Raw genomic sequence first — 24,472 nt, 5'->3', positions numbered from 1 at the left:
CAACCCATGACCCAGTTTGGGTATCAGAAATATCCAAAGAGGGATTCCCTGGCGGCTCAGTGGTTAAGAATCCAGCTGCCAACGCAGGAGACATGGGCTTGATCCCTGATCCAGGAAGATCTCACATGCCGAGGAGCAGCTACGCCCATGAGCCACAGCTGCTGAGCCTGTGCCGTAGGGCCCGGGGGCCGCAGCTGCTGAAGGCCATGGGCCGTACTCCACAACAGGGGCCACCGCAGGGAGAAGCTGAGCACTGCGACCAGAGAGCCGCCCCTGCTCGCCACAGCCGGAGAAAAGTCCTTGCAGCAATGAAGTCAGCACAGCTAAAAATGAATAATTTTTTAAAAAATACTCAGAAAAGAGTAGTGAAGGTCTTTTTTTGATCGTGTGAAGGTCTTTTGTTGGTCATAGAAGGGCTGACTCATCTGAAAAGACCCTGATGCTGGGAAAGATTGAGGGCAGGAGGAAAAGGGGACGACAAAGGATGAGATGGCTGGATGGCATCACCGACTCAATGGACATGGATTTGGGTAGACTCTGGGAGTTGGTGATGGACAGGGAGGCCTGGTGTGCTGCGGTTCATGGGGTCACAAAGCGTCAGACGCAACTGAGCGCCTGAACTGAGAGACACGTGAGATCTTAGTTCCCCACCCAGGGATTGAACCCACACCCCCTGCATTGAAGGGGAAGTCTTAACCCCTGGCCCTCCAGGGAGGCCCAGCCTTAGCTGACTGTGCATAACACCTTGTACTGGGACCGCTGAAGTGACGGCACGGGCTGCAGCAGGAGCAGCCTGTCCCCACCGGCTTCAGGCCACAGTCAGGAGTCCAAGCACTTGGCGCTGGCTCCCAGCCCACCCCAGGGTCGCCTGCCGTGACCGTAAGTTCAGCACCAGTTCTGCTGTCTCTTCGGGATTGTGAAGATACCCTCTTGAAGACCAGCCTAAACGTCCTTTGTGACTTCTGCTCAGAGACCAATGGAGCGAGTGTCTCTTTCTCTCTTATGCTCCTAGAGGCCTCGGCCACATTTTACTGAGAAGACAGGACCCAGGTTGGCTCCGGAGGTCAAGATGGCAAGCTCCTGTCTGACCGGCCTCTCTAGAAGACCCAGGAGGAGAGCACCGGACGACCAGCATCAGGAGAAGAAGGGCTAAAGGACATGGGCTCAGCACATGGACGATCAGAACACACGCGACATCCTGAACTTGTGTAAACCTGGAGGCCACGACTCCACCGGGACCTCCAGCCAGCACTTCCCCGGGCGTTCACCTGGTCCCTTGTGAGTCCAGAGTCACCACAGGGGAGCAAACCGTCCAGCGCCTCACTGGAGAACAAGCCCAGTGCCACCAGGATGGCCAAAGATGAGGCAGACTTCCTGGAGGAAGAGGATGAGTGACTGCCTCTGGCCTGGAGCAGGGGCGGGTCCTGGTACCCACAGATGAGAAGGAGACTTGGTGTCTGGAGTCAAGAGAAAAATTGGAGGCTCAGAACTGTACTTTTTTTTTCCTTAACTCATTCTGGCAACACCATGGGAGAAGGCAAAGAAGCAGGATGCTCAGCGGGGAGAAGCCTGGTGTGTGGAGAAGGGACTTCTGAATGGGGAGAAGGGGTCGGGAAGGAGCCACCTTGGCCAGCCCTGATTCTAATGACAAGCCACAAGACCCGAGGAGCTGAGTGTGCGTTCACTGAGACAGGAAGGTGTTTCAAGAAGATTCTTTGCAAGAATAGAGCACGTGGGGTGGATCAAGAAGTCACATAGGAGTCGTGCTGGAAACATGCGGTTAACTTATAGCTTCTATACATCAGCTCTCCCAGCAGAAGTGCTGTCGACCGGCTTCGCCCGTGTGAGTGTGAGCTCAGTCGTGTCCGACTCTTTGCACCCCCATGGACTGTAACCTGCCAGGCTCCTCTGTCCGTGGCCTTCTTCAGGGGAATCTTCCCAACCCAGGGATCAAACCCACACCTCCTGCATCGGCAGGCAGTTTCTTACACTACCACCACCTGGGAAAACGCCCCTGAATGGCAGCCCCGCGCTGCAGGTGTGGCCCAGGAGCCTGGCTCCCCAGTCACCGTGAAATCCAGAAGCTGGTTTCCAAACACCCGCCCGAAGTGCACAGAAGCTTCGAGCTTAAGTGACATTTCAGATGCTGGTTCTCCGTCCTGACTGCATGTCAGAATTATCCAGAAATTTCTTAAAATCACAGAACCCAGGGCACATCCTAAACCCATTCCACCAGAGTCTGGTCGAGTATCCAGGCACCAGGTTCTTTAAATCTCCCCAGTTGATTCCATTGAGTGGCCAAGGCAGAGGTGGTGTCAGAGGGAGCCTGTCGGTGGGCTTACTGTCAGCCTCCCACCCACTGGGATTCAGCCACTTGCAAGAGCCCAGTGGGTCTCATTCGGCAGTTTACGCTGTTTTCTTTTTTTTTTTTTAAAGCAAAACTGTTACGTGCCAAGCATGGTACTAAGCACCACGTGGGACTGTGTCCATTGTTCCAACAACCCCAGAAGGTGAGGAACAGGGACTGGGAGAGGTCACAGAATGTGCCCAAGGCCATGAGCTGATGAGCATCAAACCCGGGCCCCTGTGACTCCACAGCCTTGCTTGGTCAGGGCCCCTCAGGCTCCATCACAGAATATTACAGCTGGAGGACCTTGAGGCCACGTGTGTATCAGAAGCCACTCTGATGGGCAACGGACGTGCCTGGAAAGAGAACTAACTGGGACAGGGGTGGAGCTAGTGACTCTGAAATTTGAACCCTGCCAGCCAGGCAGCTGGGTGCCACAGCCCTGGGAAGAATCTCTTCTCTGGAAAACCTCGGTCTTGATCTTGAGGTCCTTCAACTGACTGGATGAGGCCCACACACATCGCGGGAGATAATCTCCTTAAAGTCAGCTGACTGGGTGCTGGGCACCTGCAAAATGCCTTCACAGCAACACCTCGGTTAGCGCTCGAGTCAATAGCCAGGGACACCACCTGACTCGCACACGGTGCCTGCAGAAATACCCACAGGCTTCTGGCCTATTTGTCAGCAGCAGCTTGTCCTGAACTCACAGTCATTGCGAGGCAGGCAAAGTGAGGCCAGCCAGTCAAAACTGGCAGCACCAGCTCAGACTGGACGTGGTCAATTTATGATGTCTATCCATCCATCCAAAAGCGCCCTTCACGCGGAGCTGAGCATCTGAGGCTGCTGGCCCCGAGAGCCCAGGTCAAGTCTCCCCACCCGACTTCACCCACCCAGCGGTGCTCACACCCGGAACCGCAGCCAAGAGCCGCTGCCGGCTCCTCACAGAGGTCCCCAAGCATCACCTGCCTGGTACTAGACACAAGCAAGGGTCCTGACGTTGGGCTCCCGAGAAAGTCAGGTGGCGTCTGTCCCGCACGTCTGCCAACACAGGAGCACCCCCTCGACGTGGGACAGTCCTCAAAACAGGGACCATCTGGGGCTAGCATGGGCCCAGCTGGGAGTGTGGCAGATGGCAGAGGCGTCTCCACAGCCCACCTGTGCCCCCCAAGCCAGGCTCTGCTCCCCCCGGTTCCCCATGGAGATGAGGATTGAGGATCGATACTCTCCCATCCTTTCCCACAGGGCTGCTCCCCCAGCCCCTGCGAACAGCAGGCCCTGGTCAGTGACAGCTCCGTCCCCTCCTCCCCACACCCTTGGGCCCACGGCATGCCACAGGCTCCTCAAGCTGTGTCTGGCAGGACTGGGGTCACCTCACTCTGCCACAGGTCTGGATGCTGGCTGCGCTTCCACCCGCCAAAGGCTCCTCTCTCCGCGGCTCATTAGCAAATGACCCATCTCAGTTCAGTTCAGTTGCTCTGAACTGTCCGACATGTTCATGTCTGAACAGTCGTGTCCGACTCTTATGGACCCCATGGACTGCACGCCAGGCTTCCCTGTCCATCACCAACTCCCGGAGTTTACTCAAACGCATGTCCATAGAGTCGGTGATGCCATCCAACCATCTCGTCCTCTGTCGTCCCCTTCTCCTCCCACCTTCAATCTTTCCCAGCATCAGGGACTTTTCCAATGAGTCAGTTCTTCGCATCAAGTGGCCACAGTATTGGAGTTTTAGCTTCAGCATAAGTCCTTCCAATGAATATTCAGGACTGATTTCCTTTAGGATGGACTGATTGGATCTCCTTGCAGTCCAAGGGACTCTCAAGAGTCTTCTCCAACATCACAACTCAAAAGCGTCAATTCTTCAGCACTCAGCTTTCTTCGCAGTCCAACTCTCACATCCATACAGGACTACTGGAAAAACCATAGCTTTGACTAGATGGACCTTTGTTGGGCCAAGTAATGTCTCTGCTTTTTAATATGGTGTCTAGGTTGGTCATAGCTTTTCTTCCGGATGAAATGAAAAGACGCTTGCTCCTTGGAAGAAAAGCTATGACCCACCTCAGTCCCTCCCTAAATTTGCCCTCCATCCAGTAACCACTGAAAGCATCACTGCATCATCCGCCACCACACATTCCATATCTGTCCCCTGTACTCCTCCCCCCACCTCCCCACCTCCCCACCCCCCGACAGGCGGGGCTGGCCAAGCAGCCCCAGAAGCTGCGGTGTGGTCCATCCGTGCTACGAGGGGCTGCGCCAGAAGAGGGCGCCCTGCACTCAGCACTGAAGCCCTGCAGTCTGTTCCATCCAGAGCCCAGCACTGGGGAAGGCCACAGGGCTGAGCCTGGCCAGGAAGACAGCCTTGAAGAAACAGAGGGAGACACTGGAGGCAGAAGGCAGGCTGCAAGCCCCGGGGGCACGGCCATACCTGCGCACGCCTGGACAGGCCTGGGTACAAGCACAGACTCCCACGAGATGAGCCCATTTTGCAATACATGTTTAATCAGAATAAATAAAGAGTGCCGGGCAGGGTTCACAGGGGGTGCTCCAGCCTCAGGTGGGCTGCAGAGTCCTGCCCCCTGAGCCCCATGCCCAGTCATGTCCCAGCGGGGTCGTTTCCAGGCGGCATCTGCCCGCAGGGCCGCAGGAACCAGGCTGCCAGCCTGGCGCTCTTACTGGGCACCCCAGTCGTCTGTGAACAGGGCTGGGGGTGTCATGGCCTCCTCAGTTCTACCAGCCCTGCCAGAAAGGGAAGTCAGCGAGGGGCCCCCGGCCTCGGGCAGTGCACACCAGTCACCCCCTCCAAGGCCATAGGATGCCTAGCAGCTTCCTCGTGAGCTGCTTCCAGACCCCTGGAGAGAAGGGGAAGGAGCGGGAAGAGGCCAGGATTCACCACTGATGCCTGGCCGGGGGCACACGCATGCTTAGTCGTGATCCCAGGGACTGCAGCCCCGCCAGGCTCCTCTGTCCATGGGATTCTCCAGCCAAAGACACGAGTGGGCTGCCATGCCCTCCTCCTGGCTGGGGGGTGGGGAGGATGTCTTATCAGACGGCTTCCTGGGGTGGGAGGGACTCCTGCTGCCTAGGGTGAGGAGGGGGAGCCCCAAGGGCTTCCACCTGCAGACCTCAGCCAGCCCCCCTGGCTGGGCAGGGGCTGAGGAAGGGGGTGTGTGCATCCCTGAGTGTGTCTGTCTGTCCAGGCGGCAGGAAGATGTCCGAGTGTGCCTCCCCATCCCCAGACTTAAGCACAGGCAACAGGTGCAGGGAGAGATGTGCGGCCGTGGGAGCAGGCCCTGCGCTCCTGATACAGCAGCATCTGGGGGCAGGATGTTCACCCCACGGGGAGAAAGGGGTGCAGGCCTGAGGAGACGGCCAGCTAGACCGACCCCCTGACTCATCAAGACGGGATGCAGAGAGGAGGAGGAAGAGGGCGTGAGAGACCCCAACTCAACCCTGCCCCCTGCACACAGTTCACTTCTTTTTTTCCTTTCTCACCAAACTTAAGTTTTCCTCCTGCCCCAAATGCCCCACACACCTGAGGACAAAAGGTGGGGGAAAGGGGCAGGGGAGTCCCAAGAAGTTAAGGGCCACCCAGGGAGGCCAGCAGCCACTCCCCATCCCCGACCCCTGGAAGGAAGGGGCCTCTCTGTCCATTCCCTGCTCCCCGACCCTGCACACTCCCCTCCCAGGCCCCTCACCTGCTCCTCTCCTTCCTCTCATAGACACGCTGAAGCTTGTTGATCAAGAAGATTTTGTCCTCCCCCTCCTAGAAACACCGGAACACAGAGAGCAGCTGTCCACTGCATGCCCGTCCAGAAGTGGCCTGCTATAGTTGGCACTCGGCGGGGCTCTCAAAGATCTGACCCCATGAGCACGAAGAGTTTAAAGAAAGGAGACAGAGGTACCAAGCAAGAACGGGGGAAAACCGAAAACCCTACAGTGGACACATAGATACACCTAAGCTTCCTAGCGGCCAAGGTGAAAAGGGAAACGTGCTGATTCACACAGCGAGGGCTGCCAGCTCAGCCTGACTCAATGTATAAAGTCTGCCCTGGGGAAATTACCTCCTCTCTGACCTCGGTCACTGTGTGCTTGTGTCATTGGGGTTTGTATGGGTTCTCTATCGTTGCCCTAATTGATGACAGAAACTTAGTGGCTTAAAGCAACACAAATTCAACACCTTTCAGTGCTAGAGACCAGAAGTCTACAATAGGGCTTCTCTGGCGGCTCAGTGGTAAAGAATCCGCCTGCCAGTGCAGGAGACACAAGTTCAATCCCTGGACAGGGAAGACCTCACACGTCACAGAGCAGCTAAGCCTGTGCACCACAACTATTGAGCCCGCGCTCTAGAGCCCAAGAACCGCAACTACTGAGCCCATGCATCACAACTACGGGAGCACCCGCGCACCCTGGAGCCCGTGCTCCAAAGCAAGAGAGCCGCCACAGTGAGAAGCCCACACCACAGCTAGGGAAAAGCCCAGGATCCAGCCCAGCCAGAAACAGAGAAACAAAAAAGCCCACAGCAGTCTCACTGGGCTAAAATCAAGGAGTGAGGAGGGCTGGTTCCTTCTGGAGCCCCCAGGGAGAATCTGTCCTCGCCTTCTTCAGCTTCTGAGTCTGCCCACATCCCTGGGCTCTCAGCCTCCTTCCATCTGCAGAGCCAGCAGCGTCCGGTCAAGTCCTTCTCACACCCTTTTCTCTGATACTGACTCTCCACTTTCCTTTCCTAAGGGCTTTATCATGACATCATGTCCACCCAAATGATCCAGGACAATCTTCCCTACCTCCAGATCAGCAGATGGAATTACAGCAACTGATCCTGATCCCACCCCCAACTCCAATGCCAGGTGACGTGGCTTATTCACAGCTCCTGGGATTAGGACAAGGACATCTTTGGGGCAGGGATCAGCCAATACTTTGGCCACCAGATGCGAAGAGCCAACTCACTGGAAAAGACCCTGATGACGGGAAAGATTGAGGGCAGGAAGAGAAAGGGGCGACAGAGGATGAGATGGTTGGATGGCATCACTGACTCAACAGACACGAGTTTAACCAAACTCTGGGAGATGGTGAAGGACAGGGAAGCTTGGCGTGCTGCAGTCCATGGGGTCGCAAAGAGTTGGACGTGACTTAGCGACTGATCAACAACAAATCGGCCAACCCAGGGCTCTTTCGACAAATGACTGTGAAAAGCGCATAAAGGCTTAAAGTCGAGGACCTGGTTAAACACCCGGCAGACTTCAGGGCCCATGAAGCTCCGGGCTCAGACTGGGTTTCTGGTAGGGAGACTTCGCAAAGAGCAAATAGCAATTCTGTTCGAATGTGTCCGGGCGCCGGGCACCCTGGCTCAGCTGGGAAGATGCTGAGACAGACACACCTCCAAGATGGGCCCTCCCCATTTTCTCTCCATCGAGTTGGTGGGTACAGAGGGCCGTGCGCCTGAGTAAGCTGCCTTGCTCAGTCCCAGGAAAAGATGCTCCGAGTGCTGGTGGAGCTCAGACCAGCAGCCCCAGACTCAGAACCGGGCCTGGGCTCGGCCTTGGTGGGAGACGCTGCCCACCACGAGGACCGCCTGGGGAGCTGCCCTTCAGTTCCTAGAGGAATGGCAGGCGGAACGTGGTGAACTAGGGGTTCCTCTCTCAATGCCCCTGTGCATCCCGCCGGGCACCTCAGGTCCCGAAGATCTACACAGCAGAGCATGAGCCAGTTGGGAAAAACAACCCATTTCCAACAGCTGGGGCCAGGCAACCCCCTTAGCCAAAACACCCAGCCTGAGCCCTGCCTGCTGTTTGTAGAAGCACTGCATTGCTTACAACCCAATAAAAAGTGGAAGCAGTCCCCAGGGGATCCTCCCACTTGGAAAGACCTGACTCTGAGCCTCTGCACCAACCAGCCAGCAGCAGGATCACACGAGCTACAGCCCAGCCCCGTCCCGCCCGACAGTGGACCCTCAGGTCATTTCTAATGCAGGGTGGCAGGAAGCCACCAGCCCTGATGTGACTGCCTGGGGGACACAGGCAGCAGCTGGCCCCAAGGTGGGCTCAAGCATTGAGTACACAAGGGAGAAAACGGAAAGGAAAGGGAGAAAAGGAAAAAAAAAAGCAGTGGGGAGAGTGATGTCGGGGTCCTGGGGGCAAGCTTGGGGCCCCGGGGATGAGGTCAGAGGCCACTGAGCATTCAGGGAGACCTGCCGTCACTGACACGTGCTCCTGAGCCGCCAGCCCAGACCAGGGCAGGGTAAGGACCAGGCGAAAGGCCCCTGCCATCCAGGCAAACACCAGCCCGAGTGACCCTGACTGTCGGGGCAGTGACTTGCCCCAGAGGTGATGGGAGGTCCAGTAACTGAGCAGGGAGGAGGGAGGGACAGCCCACGGGGCAGCTCTGGGCGACCTCTGGGGGATTGGGATTGGGGGTGGGGGTCGTCGGAGAAGCACCCCTGGAGCCCTCGTCCCAGTGGGGTCCTTGCAGATGGGCAGCCTGGCCGCCTCCAACTCTGATGAATATGACCTATGTATCTCAATTGATACAATTCGCTTAGCAAACAACCCCTTTCTACGGCCCAGATCTGGGGAAGGAGAGAAGCTTGGAGGGACTTGGGTGGGGGGCTCAGAGGGGCACTCACGTTGCTGATTTGCTCCTTGAGGAGGCAGATGACCTTCCGCTGGCCCTTCACCACCTGGATGTTGAGGTAGATCACAGCCCTGCGACAGACGGGCAGTCAGGCTGGGCCCCTCGCAGGAGCCCGGGGGAGGGAGAAGCCAGGGACCCCGTCACTCACAGCAGCAGGGCTGACACCAGGTAGATGGGGAAGGTATCTTCCACCAGGTAGCGGTGGACCCAGGGCAGCCAGGAGACGCGGGGGCCCGCCTTCTCCAGGCGGTGCACCCACACCTTCCCCGCCTCATACATGGTGTCCAGGGTCCGGAAGGGGCCGCAGGTGCTCGAGGGCTTCACCCTGGGGGCAGAGGGCGGGCGGCATGACCCCTGAGCCCAGGCAAAGGGCAGCTCCCCACCACCCGAACCTTGGCCAGCAGTCAGAGCCCCATCAGGCGGCCCTCCCCACACCCCTCACCCCGGAGGCCGGGCGCCCACTCACTGCCAGACAGCGTAGCAGAGGAAAACGGCCGCGCCCAGGAAGGAGGGGAAGCAGAGCAGGGAGACGAAGACGGTGCTCATGTGGGACGCCTTCCAGGGCCTGCGGGGCGCCTGGCAGTTGGCCATCAGGCTGGCCTGGGGACAAAGGCTGCGTTCGGCCACCACCACCCTGCCGTCCACCACCCCCACTCCCAGGCCTGGTGGGGCCTCCCAGAGCGAACAGGACCGAGGCTGGCCGTGGGCTGAGAGGGTGCTGGGCTTCCAGCACCCTGAGCCCAGCTTCCAGCCTGAGCCAAGACCTCAGGACAGCCCGACAGAGAGGCAGACGCTTGGGATCTAAGCCCACAGGCTGGGGAGGGCCAGCGGGGCCACCTCCCCTTCTGCAGAGGGGAGACCAAGGGACATGGGGGGATGCTTGGCTAGCTCACTTGTAAGCGGGAGGGATGATACTAACAGCCACTTCCGTTGACTAAAGGTCTCCAGTGGGCTAGACACCCTGCCCTGTGCTTTATAAACATCATCTCCAGCAGTGCCCCCTAGGGCACCATCCGTGAGGTTTTTTTAATTGTTTAGTCACTAAAGCATGTCAGACTCTTTGTGACCCCACAAACTGTAGCCTGCCAGTTTCCTCTGTCCGTGGGATCTCTCAGGTAAGGATACTGGAGTGGGCTCCCATTTCCTTCTACAGGGGATCTTCCCGACCCAGGAATCAAACCCACATCTCCCGCTCAGGAGGTGGATTCTCTACCACTGAGTCACCTGGGACGCCCATATCCACTGTGTACAGATGAGGAAACTCGGGGAGCAAAGGAAAGGGGGTGCTGGTTCTGAGCGCCTCTGAGCCCCCCGGCTGGAAGCCCTGACCTGTACACACGGGCACGTGGTGATGACCACACACCCTAACGGGATGCTGCCCAGCCTGCCAAAGGCAGAGATTCAGGGCTAGAGATCAGCTGGGGCCTGTGTGACCGACCCCAGAGGGTGGCCCTGGGCTGCCAGCCGCATATCGCTCAGGCCAGGGAAGGGTTCTAATGTCCCAGGGCTCCGTGTCTGCCGGCCCAGCAGCCACCCTGGCTGCACACGCTCCCCAGGCCTGCTGCCTGCCCCATGCCCCCACCCCTGGGACCCAGCGGTACCTTTACCTTCTTGATGTAGAAGAGGAGCAGCAGTTTGATGATCTGCATGGCGGGCAGGAGCGGGGAGAAGAGGACCCCCAGCCTGAGGAGGGCGTGGAGAGGAGAGGGCTGCAGTCCAGGGGCTGGGGTCCTGGACCCCAAGCTGCTCCCCAGGCCCAGAACTGCCCCCCCAGGCCTGGCTCAGGGTCAGACCTCGAGGAAAGCCCAGCGAGGAGGCCGGAGCCTGGGTCCACTGGGGGCTGAGGGGTCAGGTCACTCGAGAATCCCAGGACTAGGCCTTGCTGGGGCCCTGAGTGGGAAGGGGTCAGCCTCCCCGGGGACTGGGCAGTGGGACACACAAGGGAGACGCTCACCAAGTCAGGGTCTGCCCGTAAATCAGCTCCAGAACATTTCCTGCAATGTCGAACTCAGGCTTCCCCTTCCTCTTAAGCTGCTTCTCAGAGAAAAGCCTGAGGCAGAAGAGCCCTAGGGTCACAAAGAAGGACCAAACACCAAGACCAGCCCGAGGGACGCTGGGACCCCACTCCGGCCTGCACAGCAAGCTGACGAGCCAGCCCACCCCTCCCAGTGCCCAGTGATGTCGAGGGGAGACGGCGGACTAGGGTCCGCACTGCAGCTGACTTAGTCTCTGTCCATTTTCTAAGCACGTGTGATACACCCCAGTGCAAACATGCACATTGGCATCAAAGGTGTTACTGCTTTTTAAAAATCTTATCTCCTGGTGGCTCAGATGGTGAAGAATCTGCCTGCAATGAGGGAGACCCGGGTTCAATCCCTGGGTCAAAAAGTTCCCACTTCCGTATTCTTGCCTGGAAAATTCCATGGACAGAGAAGCCTGGCAGGCTGCAGTCCATGGGGTTGCAGAGTCAGACACGACTGAGCAACTTTCACCCCCTCCCTGGTGAAAGTGAAGTGAAAGTTGCTCAGTCGTGTCTGACTCTTTGCGACCCCCTGGACTCCCATGGAATTCTCCAGGCCAGAATACTGGAGTGGGTAGCCTATCCCTTCTCCAGCGGATCTTTCCAACCCAGGAATCAAACTGGGGTCTCCTGCATTGCAGGCGGATTCTTTACCAGCTAAGCAACAAGGGAAGCCCAAGAATACTGGAGTGGGTAGCCTATCCCTTCTCCAGCAGATCTTCCCGACTCAGGAATTAAACCAAGGTCTCCTGCACCGGCAGGAGGATTCTTTCCCAGCTGAGCTATCAGAGATGGTTTCCCTCTTGGTGGCTCAGTGGTAAGGAATCCACCTGCCGGTGCAGGAGACACGGGTTCGATTCCTGGTCCCGGAAGATCCCACATGCCATGAGGCAACTAAACCCGTGCGCCACAGCTACTGAGCCTGTGCTGTAGAGCCCGGGGGCCACAGTCCCTGAAGCCCCGAGCCCTAGAGCCCATGATCCACAGCGAAAGAAGCCACTACAGCAAGAAGCCTGCACATAGCAACGAAGGCCCAGCACGGCCAAGAAAAAAAATTTCTAAAAAAAGATATTTTTATTATTATCGAGGCCTCCCTGGCGGTCCAGTAAAGACTCCACGCTTCCACTGCAGGGGGCAGGGGTTCGATTCCTGGCCGAGGAAGTTCTGCATGCCACAAGGTGAGGCCAGAAATAAAAATCAATCTTGAAAAAATTTTAAGTAAAAATCTTATTATTTTTAAATTCCAATGTTCTCAAAGAAAACACAAAAAAGAAGGAAATGACACCTGCCATGCCAGCACCCGCAGCCAGGACAGCTGAACACGTCCTTCCACTTTCTGTGCTTCCTCCCGACCCTTTTTTCCCTTGACGGATTAGACCATATGCCTCATCTTGAAACCTGTTTTCCTTTCCGATCTAAAAATATGCTACATCCTGTTTTCTCAGGGGTTTTCTCAGTTTAACAATATTTTACAGAAGAGCTGTCATGGGTGGAAATTTATGGTCCCAGTCTGGGGTCAGGTCCTGATTTTCAGAGGCCGGAGGACTGCCCAGGTGACCCCCACCTCCACCACGCACGCAGGGGAGGACATTAGGGGCCCTTCTGCAGGGGATGCCCAGGTGCAAGGGCCCAGTCCACCGGCCTCACCTCCATACCAGCTCCCCCAGAAGTGTGTCCAGCAGCATGAAGATGAAGTCCATCACCATCAGCCGGTACAGCTCCTGGCCCACGAAGTTCTCCCAGCACTGAAACAGAGCAGCCTCAGCCCCGACCCTCCCCTGCCACCCGGGCGCCCCCAGGACGCTTGCGGACAGAGCCAGGGAAGGTCAGGTGAGGGCTGGCTGCTGTGAGGGGCCTGAGCCCCAGGCCCCCACCAGTATCGCCCGGCCCGCCCTCACCTGGTCCTTCAGGGTGCCCACCCTGCGGCCCAGCCAGTGGTAGCAAAGAATCCCCAGGGTGACCATCTTGAGGATGAGGTTCCTGTGGAAAAGGGTGGGTGTGCGGGCTGAGGGCGGGGTGCCTGGGAGACAGAGGTCCCGCCCCAGAAAGCCCGCACCTGGCCCACCTGGCCTCGCACCTGCAGATGGCCACGTACACCTCCAGCACCGGGGAGTCGTGCCGCTCCAGGGCAGCCAGGATGCGGAACAGGTAGGGGGCCCCCAGGTTGAGGAGGCAAACCACCAGGGGCTGAAGCAGCAGGACAGCCTCCCGCTCGGCGGACACTGGGCTCTGCTGGGGCAGGGGTGGGCAGTGGTCCCCGGAGGGGCCCCAAGGACAGGGTCAGGTCCACTGCCTGGCCAGAGGGTGAGGGGTGGGAAGGGGCCTCAGGGAGGGGTCTAGGGGGGTACAGAGCAGGTGGAGATGGCAGGCACACCTCCCCAACCCAAGCCCCATGTTCAAACCGCACAGGAAGGGGGGCGGGAGGCGGAGAAGGGAGGATGGAACACAGGTGTCGGAAAAAAAAAGTGAAACCAAAAGACAAGAAAACAAAAGGACGTTATAATAGCGTCAGACAGAACAAGAATGAGAACTGGGAGAAAAGTGTCCTGTGGGGGGCCGGGGCGGAAGGTGTGGGAGGCCAGGGGTCCCAGCTAATAAAAGCGGGAGGCCCGGGCCTCCTCGGCGGCCGCCCGCGCCCTCTCCGCACCTCGATCATGAGCTCCGAGAAGGTGTAGACGGCCAGGGTGCAGCCCAGCGTGGTGCCCAGACACAGCAGCCACACGAGCCCCAGCACGGCCACCCGCCGCAGCCGCCCGCACGCGCTCCGGGGGCGCTGGCGCGACTGCCATTCAGCCAGCACCTCCTGCAGGCGACAGCAAGCCCATCACCCGGGCACAGACATGCGGGGACCTGCCCACGCATGCACCACACCCCGGGGGGCGCACGGAGCCAACACACGGGGAGGCTTGGGGTCGGGGGAGGGCCAGGGCTCACCTCCCAGCTGCCCCCAGTACCACGGCCTGTGGCTCCCCCGACAGAGGCCCCGTCTCCAGGGACGTGGCCTGCCCCCCACCTGCCTCCTGAGCCGTGCTGCCTGCAGACAGCTGTTCCCTCACCGACTAGGAGCCACGGGACGCTCCCTGAGGGCCCGACAGCTGGGTCAAAACTGTGAGCGTCCCTGACTCGAATCCCACAGCAGGGACCCCTGACAAGCAGAGGATCTTCCAGGAGCCCCAGCTCAGCCCTCACTGTTCTCACTTGTACCCCAGGGCTACCGGGGGCGCTGGGAGTGCAGGCCAGCTGGCACAGTGGAGGCCTCTTCCTGCCAGGGCCGGAGGACACGGGGCCTTCGAGAAGAGGAAGTCCTTCTGCAGGGCCCCGACTGGTGTTCCCCTGGACACGGGGGTGGCGGACTGCAGCCCCAGGGGGCCGTGAGCCCCCAGCTCACCTTCAGCTGGGTTCGGATGTTGTCGTGCTGAAGGCGGATGGCCCATCTCTGGGTCACTTTGTAGTCCCAGGAACAGAAAACGGTGATGGCGTGGACCCCCGAGGTGCTGCCCACCCGGTAGCTCTCCCCGAAAGAGCGGGACATGCTGGGAGAAGCAGAGCCAGGCAGGGGGTGAGATGGGGCAGAAGGCGAAGAGGCCGGGAGACACAGATCTGACAAAGTGTACCGGCCACTCAGAGAAGGCCCCCCACCCCCGGCCAGCACTGATGGGCCTCCGGCCACTCTCCCTGCCCCGCCTCTAGCCCGGAGCTCTCAGCCTCCTGGGGTGGACCACCGGCCACCCCAGGTCAGACCTGTCCAGCAGGATGCCCAGCAGCCACAAAGGGCTAGAAATGGGGTCACCTCCACTCCCCACCACCCCACCGCCTGCCTCCCACCCAGACGTGGCTATAGAAGCTTCTGGCTTACCTCAGGACCTGTGCACTGCCTCTCCTGAGAACCAGCACACCTTCCTCTGTCTTTCCGTAGCTGCCTTATTTAACCTCCCTCTGTGGTACAAGGGCCACCCCCCTGGGAAGCCGGTCTGACTCCCATGCTCCATAACACCTGAGCAATGCAACAGTTTCCCAGCCTCTTCACTGGCCTGTCTTCTCCTGTACACAGCAAGCGTCTCAAGGATATGCACCAAGCTCAATTATCTTCCTGCCCTGAGCAGAGCACAGCAAATGTGTGTGGAGTGGATGGGTGTGTGGATGAAAGCGGATGGAAGGAAGGATCTACGGACCCATGGTTGATAGATAGCTGGAGGACAGAGTGATGATGGGTGGGCTGTTGTTCAGTCACTCAGTTGTGTCCGACTTTGTGATCCCAAGGTGGACTGCAACAAGCCAAGCTTCCCAGTCCTTCACTATCTCCCGGAGTTTGCTCAGACTCATGTGCCTTGAGTCAATGATATCATCCAACCATCTCATCCTCTGTTGCCCCCTTCTCCTCTTGCCTTCAATCTTTGGATGGATGAATGGATGGGAAAATGGATGGGTGGGTAGCTAGATGGATGACTGAATGGGTGGCTGGATGGATGAAGAGATAATGAATGAATGGGTAGCCAGATGGACTAATGGATGGACAGATGGATGGATGAATGACTGGAGGGAGTGATGATGGATGGATAGGTAGACAGATGGATGCATGGGTGGGTCAGTGATGCTCAGAGCCGGGGTCACATGGCAGAGAGCTATTACCTGTACACCAGAGTGATGCAGGTGATAAAGAAAGCTGCCCCCAGGGTGAAGAGGTAGGCCAGGGGCATGTTGTAGGGCAGGCTGCCCGCCTCGGGAGCACACTGGCTGCCATTCAGCGGGGAGGCACACGGCTGGTTCAACGTGGCGTTACTATAGTAGCCATAGTACATGACACTGTGGGTGAAGTGGCCCTGTGGAGAAAACGCCTGGCAGGGTCAGGGAGTCTGCCCTCCTGGCAGCTGACCCACCCTCAGGCTTGCAGGGCACCCAGAGGACGGAGCGAGGAGAAAGGCAGAAGGGGAGGGGGGTGAGGGGAACACGGAGGTGAACGGAGGACCGTGGCCGCCCTGGGGCTTCCGGGGTCCCAAGGAAAGCGAGGGGAGCCAGAGTCACAGCAGCGGATGGGGTGGGGTGTAACGAGAGGGTGCCTGCTCACTGCCCCCTCCCCACCATGCCTCACCCTGCCGGTGAGGAGCTCCAGGCCCGTGAAGGTGGGCACCGGGCCCACGGGCGCAGGCGGGAAGGCGGCCTGCACGCCCACAATGAAGGCCAGCAGCGGCAGCAGCAGCAGGGCGTTAAAGGCCAGCAGGGTCTTGAGGAAGAGGAAGTACGACAGGACGCTGGAGCCGAACCGGCCCCCGATCCGCTTCAGGGCGTAGCGCCAGGGCATCAGGGCCTGCAGCCCTGAGAGCAGCGCCAGCCCCAGGTTGTGCGAGGCCTGCGGGGACAGCGGCAGCACGGCTCTCAGGCGGGGCCAGGGCGGGGAGCCGGCCCAGGGAGCTGGCCCCTAGCAAGACCGCAGTCCAGTCCGGGCCTGGAGCGCAGGGGCGCCGTGAGAGGAGGAGGGAGCTCAGTCCCGGCCCAGAGCCAGGCTGGAGGCGAGATGACCCCGCGGGCATCACTCGGAGGGAGAAAGGGCCCCCTCATCGCCCCCACGCCACCTCACCCCCTCCCTCCCGGGTACCCAGATGCTCCTACCAGGACACAGCTGTCACGGAGCTGGTCGCAACCGGAGAGGAGCCCGCGGCGCCGCTGGGCCCTGTGCTTGCCCCTCGTGGGCCGGCTCTCCTCCCTGGGGGCAGAGGCAGGGTCTGGGGTCAGTCCACTCCCTCCCCACCGGGAACCGCCGTCCACCGAGGGCTCAGGAGCCGGCTCACCCCCTGCCCCGCCCAGCTGAGGAGGGGCGTCTGGGGGCTGCCCGAGGCGGAGGGGTACTGACCGCAGGGAGCGTTTCTCAGCCAGGCTCAGGGGCATCCCCCGGAGCATGTGGTCCCGCTGGGCCGCCGTCAGGCCCTGGAGCTCCTTCACCAGGAGGCCCCGCTTCTCTGCAGGGGAAAGGGGGCAAGTTGAGGTTCCCGCGGCGCCCTGCCCTCCCTCCCGCTGTGTGGCTGTCCCCTGCCACCCAGGCCTCTGCCTCCCGGCCAGGTCCACATGCCCACCAGCCATCACCCTCTCTTACCTCCACCCCCGGGAGCCCAGGACACAATCAAGTTCCCAGCATCTTCCAAGGCCCAGCCCAGTGCCCTCCTCTTTGACCCAAACTCCCCTCCTAGGGCCCCTCAAGCATCTTGCTCTGATCCCCCCATGCACCAGAGCCCCGTATGCTCCCCCTACTCAGCAGCAATGGGGTCCCAGCCCCTCCAGCCCCCCACCACTTCCCACTATGCCAAGCCCCGCTGGGGTCAGTAGGGGAAGGCGGGGTCTGGAGATCTGGCCACCCCTCAGCCTCTCTCCTTCCATCCTCACACCCACCCTGGAAAGGGGATGCTATTTTAACTCCTCTTTCCAGATAAGAAATGACGAAAAAGCAGACACTCGGCCTGGTTCACACAATAAAACTGGAACGTTCACCCTGACCCCTGAGCTAACTGCTCCGTAAGCCACCAGCTGGGGGCCTCGGGTAGACAGGGAGGGGAGACACAGGAGTGCCCCAGGAAGTGCCCAAGGCCCTGGGCGCTGCGGCCAGAGATCACTTGGTTGAAGACTGACCTGTGTGCTGGGCCCTGCTCCTTCCTACAGCTATTCTCTCTTGTTCCCCAACCTCTCCACACCAGCTTCCCAGATGCTCAGGGAAGCCAGGAGGCTCCCATTCCCGGGCCTTTGCACATGCCCCCAGCAGCTCTAGCGTCACTTCCTCCAGGAAGCCTCCCGGGATTCCTCTAGGCTAGATGGGTTCTGCAACGCTCTCCTGCCAGGCACCTTTCCTCAGCTGCCCTTATCTGAGCTTTGTTGTTGCTATTCAGGCACCGGGTTGTGTCCAGCTCTTTGTGACCCCATGGACTGCAGCACGCCAGGCCTCCCCATCCCTCACCGTCTCCCAAAGTATGCCCATGTTCATGTCCATTGCATCGGCTACACCATCCAGCCATCTCATCTCATCTCATCTCAATCTGAGCTTTAACCATCACTTATCCGTTTATTTGGTTCCTGTTTCAGCAGACGATAAACTGCATCGGGTATGCTCACCACCATCACATCCCAAAGCCAGTACCAGCATCTGTGACACTACAAATGCTCAACAGACACTGCAGAGTGCCTGGCTGCAGAGTCAAACCCTGTGCAGCCAGAGAGGCCTGTGCTTCTCTGTCCCAGTGGCTGGGACACCAAGACCCTCCTGCACTCCTGCAAAGGGACCTCACTCCAGGGGACCTTCAGACAGCCTGCTGCACCCCAGCTCCCCACCCCGCCAGCAGATGTCCTCCCCAGCGAGGCCCCGTCCCCCCTCACTCACCCTCCTCCTCCAGGACCACAGAATCCAGCTCCAGGTCGTACAGGCGGAGGCTGGGCCGGGCTGAGCGGCCCATGTCCCTGAGCTGCGGCCGGCCGGCCCTGCGACGCAGCTTCACCGTGCGGCTGTAGTACTGGGAGATAATGGCCCCACGGCTCCGGCCTGCAGAGGCCACTGGTCAGTGGAGGGATGCGGCTCCCTCACGTGGAACAGGGACCATCATCCCCCCAACACACACTGCTTCCCAGGGCCCAGGAAAGTCCCTTCATAAGAGACCTCAAGCTCCACCGGTTCCCAAGAGCCTATTTTTATCCCCATGATGACTCCGAAGTCATTTTTTTTAGAACCCGGCGCGGCTGCCTGGGGCAGGGCTGGGCCTCCAGGCAGTACATAGGGTGAGGTGGGCCAAAGGGGCCCAGCTCTGAGATCTGTAGCTCTTTAGCCGGAAACCCCAGCCTGGCCCAGGGTCCGAAGGGAAAGGGTCCCACTCACCAATGGTGCGACTGGGCATGCTGGCCAAGATGCGGAGCGTGGCCATGCTGTAGACGGGGGCACCCTCGGGCCCCAGCAGGGTCTCGTGGTCGCTGCCTGTCCAGCAAAGTTAAGACTTGTCCAGAGGTTCTACAGATCCTGCCGGCTGGAGATCTCCCCAACCAGTCCCCTCCCCAGGCTGCTAGGAGGGGCCTCCTCAGAGGGTGAGAGGCTCAGTGCCATGCCCACCGCATCCCAGCACCTGGCCAGGTGGGCTCACCTGAGGCCCCCAGGGCGCCAGTCCCCGGCTGCCTCTGCTGCAGCTCCAGCCCCTCCTCGGCCACCCAGCGGCTCTGCTCCTGGATGAGCTGGTGGAAGGAGTCGTGCACTTCGCTCTCATCATAGGGGCTGGGCTCTTGGCTGCTGGATCCAGAACGGGGGGTGTGGCAGGGAGGTCAGGCTGCTGCTGACCTAGTCCTCGCCCCAGCAGCCTTCCCCCTCCAAAGGGCTGAGGTCCAGCCCACCTCTCCCTGGGGGTGACGCATCTCAGCCCCCCACCCCACCCCAGAGCACCTACCCCTCTGGGTCCTCTGGGGTCTCGAGGACATTCAGGACAAAGGCCGGTGACTGGGACATGTCTGCGGCCCACTGCCAGCCAGTCCGCAGCCCTAGAACAGTTCAGAGCCTGGACACGGCCTCCAGAGCCTCCCGCTGCCCATCTGATGAGACAGGAAGTGTTACAGCAAAGTGAGCCTGGCACCCAGCCCCGCCACCTGCTCCCTGGGGACCGTGGGAGGGGCCGCTTCCAGCCTGGGCTGCCTGAGACCCTACCCTGCCCCCATCCACAGACAAACACCAAACACATGGTCCAGTGTGTGTTAGTGACTCAGTCGTGTCCCACTCTTTGTGACCTCCACGGACTGCAGCCCACCAGGCTCCTCTGTCCATGGAATTCTCCAGGCAAGAATACTGGGGTAGGTGGCCATTTCCTTCTCCAGGGGACTTTCCCAACCCAGGGATGAAATCCGGGTCTCCCGCACTGCAGGCAGATTCTTTGCCATCTGAGCCACCAGACAATCCCAAAGAATACTAGAGTGGGTTACCATGCCCTCCTCCAGAGGATCTTCCCAACCTCAGGGATTGAACCTGCATTGGCAGGCGGGTTCTTTACCACTAGCGCCACCTGGGACGCCCCAGTGAGTGACCCGAGATAAACCGCAGGCAGGAATGGACAGACAGGGAGACTCCTCCACCACCAGAGGGGAGGAGGGAGGTTAGGGAGGAAGGAAGGGAGGGGAGTCTGGGCAGTTCCCCACCGGTTTCCTCAGTGGCGCCATTCCTGCAGGAGGATGGACGGGTGGGGCCTGTGGATATGGCTCTCCATTCCTAAGGTTCTGACCCAGGGAGTCCCCTTTTTGGGGAGAAAGGTCAGGACAGCTGGGGCCTTTCCTGTGCCCACCCGTGACCCCGCAGCACTTCCTCCCGCCGGAAATCTCACAGGAGCCAGCCGCCAGGGCCCGAGGCCCTCACCCCTCACCAGCGTCGGACAGAACAGCAGAGAGCATGGCCTCAGCTGCACCCCAGCCTGTGTCCCCCCTCCACGGCGGTCACCCTGTGCCAAGCTGGGCACGTCAAGGTCGACAGCCCTCCTGAGAGTTCCTTACATTCCATTACCTCGGGGAGGGCCTGGGCAGCTGGCTGGGGAGGGGGCTGGGCCTTAAACAGGCAGCCTTTGTCCAGCCTTTGTCCGGGCTCTGCCATCACCCAGGACAACAGAACCAGAGTGGCCTTGTCCAGGCTCTCCACCCTGTGGGAGTGGGGCAGGGCCAGGGGGAGCAGGCTCCCAGCCACCAGCTGATGCCTGCAGGACTCTGCCCCAGCAAGACTGGGCCCAGCCCTCAGCCTGCCCTGTCCCCCCCACCCCCGCCCCTCTCCCAACCCTTAACTCCAGGGAACTCAGCACTTAGGAAAGCTGGCTCAGCTCAAGGGGCTTCCTCAGGCGAGGCCAGGGTGCCCAGCCCACTAGGGCTGTGCCCAGACAATGCCCCGGCTTGGGAGTGTCCAGTCTCAGAGCCCAGGCCCCACACAGCCCAAGTCCCCTCCCCTTTCCTCCCACAGAAGCACAGTGTGGAGAAACCAGCAGAGGTCAGAGGTGGACTTGACTTCGCCTGAAAGGAAAAGTGGCTGGAGCTGGGGCTGAGAGTGTGCCCCCACAGTCTAGAGCGGGAATTCCTTCCAGGAAACACAGACCTTCCCAAGTTCTGGGCTACAAGCCTCTCCCATACACCCTTTCTCCAGAAGGGAGGAGCAGGGTGCGTGGGAGGTGCTCAGAGGCTGCATGGGGGCTAGAGGCTCACCTGGACACTGGCACCTGGGCACTGCTTTGAACTTCTGCCCAGGTGGCACCCAGGGCCCTGGTACCCTTGCCCAGGTGGGGACAAGTCAGGCAGGAGTTTCCAGGGCGCACCAGTACTGAGCCCTGAACTGGGTAGGGAGGTGCAGGGCTGGGCCTAGTTTCCAGAAACTCCACCCCAGCCAGAAGCAAGTCCTCTGGGGGCAGCTACCATCAAGGCAGAGTGGCAGCCACGCCTCCGAGCCCAGTGGCGGCAGCAGCTCTGAGAGCCCCTGGACCCCTCATTTGCCAGTCTCCCACCCCCTCATTTTCGACCAGTGGTACCTACGGGGGGCCTCTACCCATTCCCTTCCGGAGAAACAAACACCGCTGCCCTACCCGTGAAGTACCTGCAGAGAAGTGGGGGAGGGGAGGGGTGCAGTGGGATCAGCCGGTCCCCCAGCGGGACCCTCCGGAGGGTCAAACTCAGGGAGATCCAGAAGAACCGCGGGAGGGAACTCAGTGCCCAGTGGTCCCAGAGTCTCAAAGGAACTTGGAGTGGGTGGAGCTGGTGGCCTCAGGGGAACTGGATGGGGCTGGGAGGGGGTGGGAACCACCCCAAGCCCCAGAGTTACCGCCCCGCCCCACCAGGGTCCCACATCCTGGCCGCTTACCTGGGAGGCGCCGGGGAGAAGGGGCGGGCGGCGACTCACCTGTCTCCCGCCCCTGCCCAGCAAGGGCCGCCGGGAACTGTGTTCGGACTCCACCAACTGCCGAAGGGACCGAGAGGTCAGAGGGAGCGAGTGGACAAGGACCTTCGGGGCGACCCGAGACCGAGGCAGACCTGGCGGAGCCACAGAGCTGCACCGCCTAGCCCTGCCCACGTGGTGACCCGCCTCCGATAAGTCACGTGACCCGACCGCGGGGTTGGGGGGGCGCCCCGCTTCTTCTGCCCATCGAGCCCTCGGCGAACTGTGCCCTCTCCCCGCCAGCTTCCGACCCTTATCTTCACCCACCCCGAGGTCTGAGCAGGATGAAGGCGGCCGAGTATCTAGAAGCCTTCTAGTCTCTGGTTGAAGCCAATTTCTGTGGGACTCAGGTTCCCCAAGTTTCAAACGGGGACAGTAATCGCAGACCTGCCCGCTTCTCAGAGCGATGATCAAAATAACACCAGGCAGCAAAACAGATTGGGTAACCCCTTCCTCCTGCACAGCCTCCAGCAACTCCCGTAAACTGACTGGTGGAACCTGGGGCTTATCTCCACCCCAGTCTGGGCGTGGCTTCTGCTGTTTCTCCCGCCGAGTTCCGGCACACTTCCTGTGTGCTAGGTGGGGACAGTCCCCATTCCTATTTGCTCAGTTATTCCCCACAAGGCAGGGTGGGGGGCACCGGTGACCCTAGTTCAGAGATGAGGAAGCAGGCTGAGTGGTCAGTCAGCCTCCAGGGGGGTCATCCACCACAACCTGAATCTTGTCCACCCAGGAGCTCTACCTAGAAAGCTGACCTCGAGAGAGTCCGGGAGGGGGCCAGTGGAGAGTGCCCTGGGTTCGAGAAAAGGGTGGGCTCTGGACAGTGATGGGAGCCATTCTTGGCTGGGAGAAGCCTGGGAAGGTGGGCAGTGAAAGTGAGCTGGAAGGCAGAAAGGAAGGAGAGGGCCCTCCTGGAGGGCAGGACAGGCAGGCCAAGCCAGGATGTCCACACAGAGTCGTTACCTCTGGCTGGGTCTTGGCACAAGCACCTGAGCATGGAGAACCAGCCCTGCCTAGTCCCTGCCTCTCCCTGCCAACACTATCCCCGCCCTGCACGCCCATGCTCCAGCTTGCTGTATTTGCACAATCCCAGGCCCAACTTGAAAGTCACCTCTTCCATGGAGCCTTCCGGGATTGAACCCTGTTGGAGCATGTGGCACTTTCTATTGGCATGTACATTTGCCAGGCCGTTTCCCCGCTGTCGGTCCCCTCTCTGTGCTCACTGTGCGCCCAGCACCAGCACGCAGCCTGGGGCATAGAGGACGGTCTGGAAAACCAGGAAGGGAACTGGGCAGAGAGGCAGGAAAACCACTGGAGCTCCTTAGAGATGACGGGGCCCTGGAGGAGGTGGAGAGGGAGAAAAAGCAAGGGCAGGATCGCGGGGCCTCCCACGGAGTCCCAGCAGAGAGAAAGGGGCCAAGAGGGCTCTGAAACAAGTCGCTGGGGCGGGGCGTGAGTGGAGCCGGTTCCTGAGCGCTTCCTATAGGCCAGGCGCCGGGCCAACTCGGCTCAAGTGCAGATGATGGGAGGAGGGGCGTTGAGAAATACCGCCAGGGCCGGCAGCTGCAAGTGATGGGATCCACCCACTAAGTTTTTGTACTCTCGCGCCTTGCGAGCCCAGCGCAGCCCGCCGGAGCTCCCGGCGAATAAGGGGCGGGGCTCGCGGCCTGCCGCCCGCAGCACTGCGGGGTCAGACCCTGGACCCAGAGGCCGTGTCGCCAGCCCGGGTGCCCGGCGGAAAGGGGCAGGGCCGGGCCCCAGCGTAGCGCCCAGCCGCGGCGCCTCTCACCTGCCCTCCCGCGCCTCGCACCCCCGCAGGAAGTGCGAGCCTCGGTGCAGAGCGGAGCAACTGCCGGAGGTCGGGGAGAGAAGAGTACAGAGGGGAGAGGCGGCGACCAGAGGGTGGGGAGCTACGGTTCCTGTCATGTGACCCCCTCCCCTCGACTCTCGCAGCCCTGCCCGGCGTGGCGGGAGACGGTCGGAGGACGGTCTCCTCCGGGCACTTGGTCTCTGGACTCCAGGTGAGTTGGGGTGGGTTGAGGAGGCGGATCTCTGGACTCTCTGGCACTTGGTCTCTGGACTCCAGGTGCAGAGTTGGGGTGGGTTGAGGAGGCGGATCGTCAGAGGAGTGGGAGAGAGAATTGAAGCCCAGAAGCTGCTGGTGGCTGGCCGGGGGAGGGGTGAGAACCGCAGCTGAACGGCAGAGGGGCCCCTTCCTTCCTCCCTTCCCCACCGCGGGTGCTGTAGCCACGCCCCCCATCTGGGTTCCTTGGGGAACCCTGGCGGACCCAGGCCCGGGAGCTGGACCACCGGGTAGAAGACAGAGGAGGTCCCAGCAGGTCCAGATTCGAGGTGCTGCTGCACATGCTGAATCCCGGGAACTGTTGGGGTTCGGGGCCGGAACTATTTCGGTCCCCGTGGGAGAATCAGCACGTGGAATTGTCTCTTGCCAAAGGGTGCTGGTGAAGGCCTGTGGCCCCTGGGAGCAGGATGGAGTAGCGCAGAGCTGGCCCTGTGGCCCCACCGTGTTAAAATGGTGGCCACACCTGGCGTTGGCTTCCTTTGTGAG

At 60.4% G+C, this 24,472-nt stretch overlaps 1 protein-coding gene across 11 annotated transcripts; it reads right to left on the bottom strand.

The window, feature by feature from the left end:
• Nucleotides 1–41: 41 nt before the first annotated feature.
• Nucleotides 42–22,351, bottom strand: TMC6 (transmembrane channel like 6). Of its 11 annotated transcripts, none has more exons than XM_052657355.1 (22): nucleotides 22,171–22,351; nucleotides 21,829–21,924; nucleotides 19,400–19,541; nucleotides 19,103–19,245; nucleotides 18,844–18,939; nucleotides 18,355–18,513; nucleotides 16,843–16,948; nucleotides 16,602–16,695; nucleotides 16,084–16,341; nucleotides 15,624–15,814; nucleotides 14,383–14,527; nucleotides 13,642–13,797; nucleotides 13,072–13,223; nucleotides 12,893–12,974; nucleotides 12,642–12,739; nucleotides 10,929–11,024; nucleotides 10,582–10,657; nucleotides 9,441–9,574; nucleotides 9,123–9,299; nucleotides 8,967–9,045; nucleotides 6,043–6,110; nucleotides 42–323 (listed from the first exon to the last, which is right to left on the bottom strand). In XM_052657355.1, the coding sequence occupies exons 3-22, from the start codon at nucleotides 19,456–19,458 to the stop codon at nucleotides 140–142; spliced, it is 2,553 nt and encodes an 850-aa protein (XP_052513315.1). In that variant the 5' UTR covers nucleotides 19,459–19,541; nucleotides 21,829–21,924; nucleotides 22,171–22,351; the 3' UTR covers nucleotides 42–139. The 11 variants fall into 11 exon arrangements, with proteins under 11 accessions (XP_052513315.1, XP_052513319.1, XP_052513317.1 ...); XM_052657359.1 differs by having other exon boundaries at nucleotides 19,103–19,242; XM_052657357.1 differs by having other exon boundaries at nucleotides 19,400–19,490.
• Nucleotides 22,352–24,472: the final 2,121 nt, after the last annotated feature.

Source organism: Budorcas taxicolor, chromosome 19 (genome assembly GCF_023091745.1).
Source record: "Budorcas taxicolor isolate Tak-1 chromosome 19, Takin1.1, whole genome shotgun sequence".
In the NCBI taxonomy this organism is placed as follows: Eukaryota; Metazoa; Chordata; class Mammalia; order Artiodactyla; family Bovidae; genus Budorcas; species Budorcas taxicolor.
This window is presented reverse-complemented; position numbering and strand designations above follow the sequence as displayed.

Bases quoted from the DNA above. Each gene is read 5' to 3' on its own strand.
- TMC6 (XM_052657355.1), bottom strand. From the start codon at position 19,458: ATGTCCCAGTCACCGGCCTTTGTCCTGAATGTCCTCGAGACCCCAGAG. The intron at 18,514-18,843 runs GTGAGTGGGACC...TGGCCTCTGCAG, and splicing joins CATGCCCAGTCGCACCATTG to GCCGGAGCCGTGGGGCCATT. The intron at 16,949-18,354 runs GTGAGTGAGGGG...TTTCCCCTGCAG, and splicing joins TGTGGTCCTGGAGGAGGAGG to AGAAGCGGGGCCTCCTGGTG.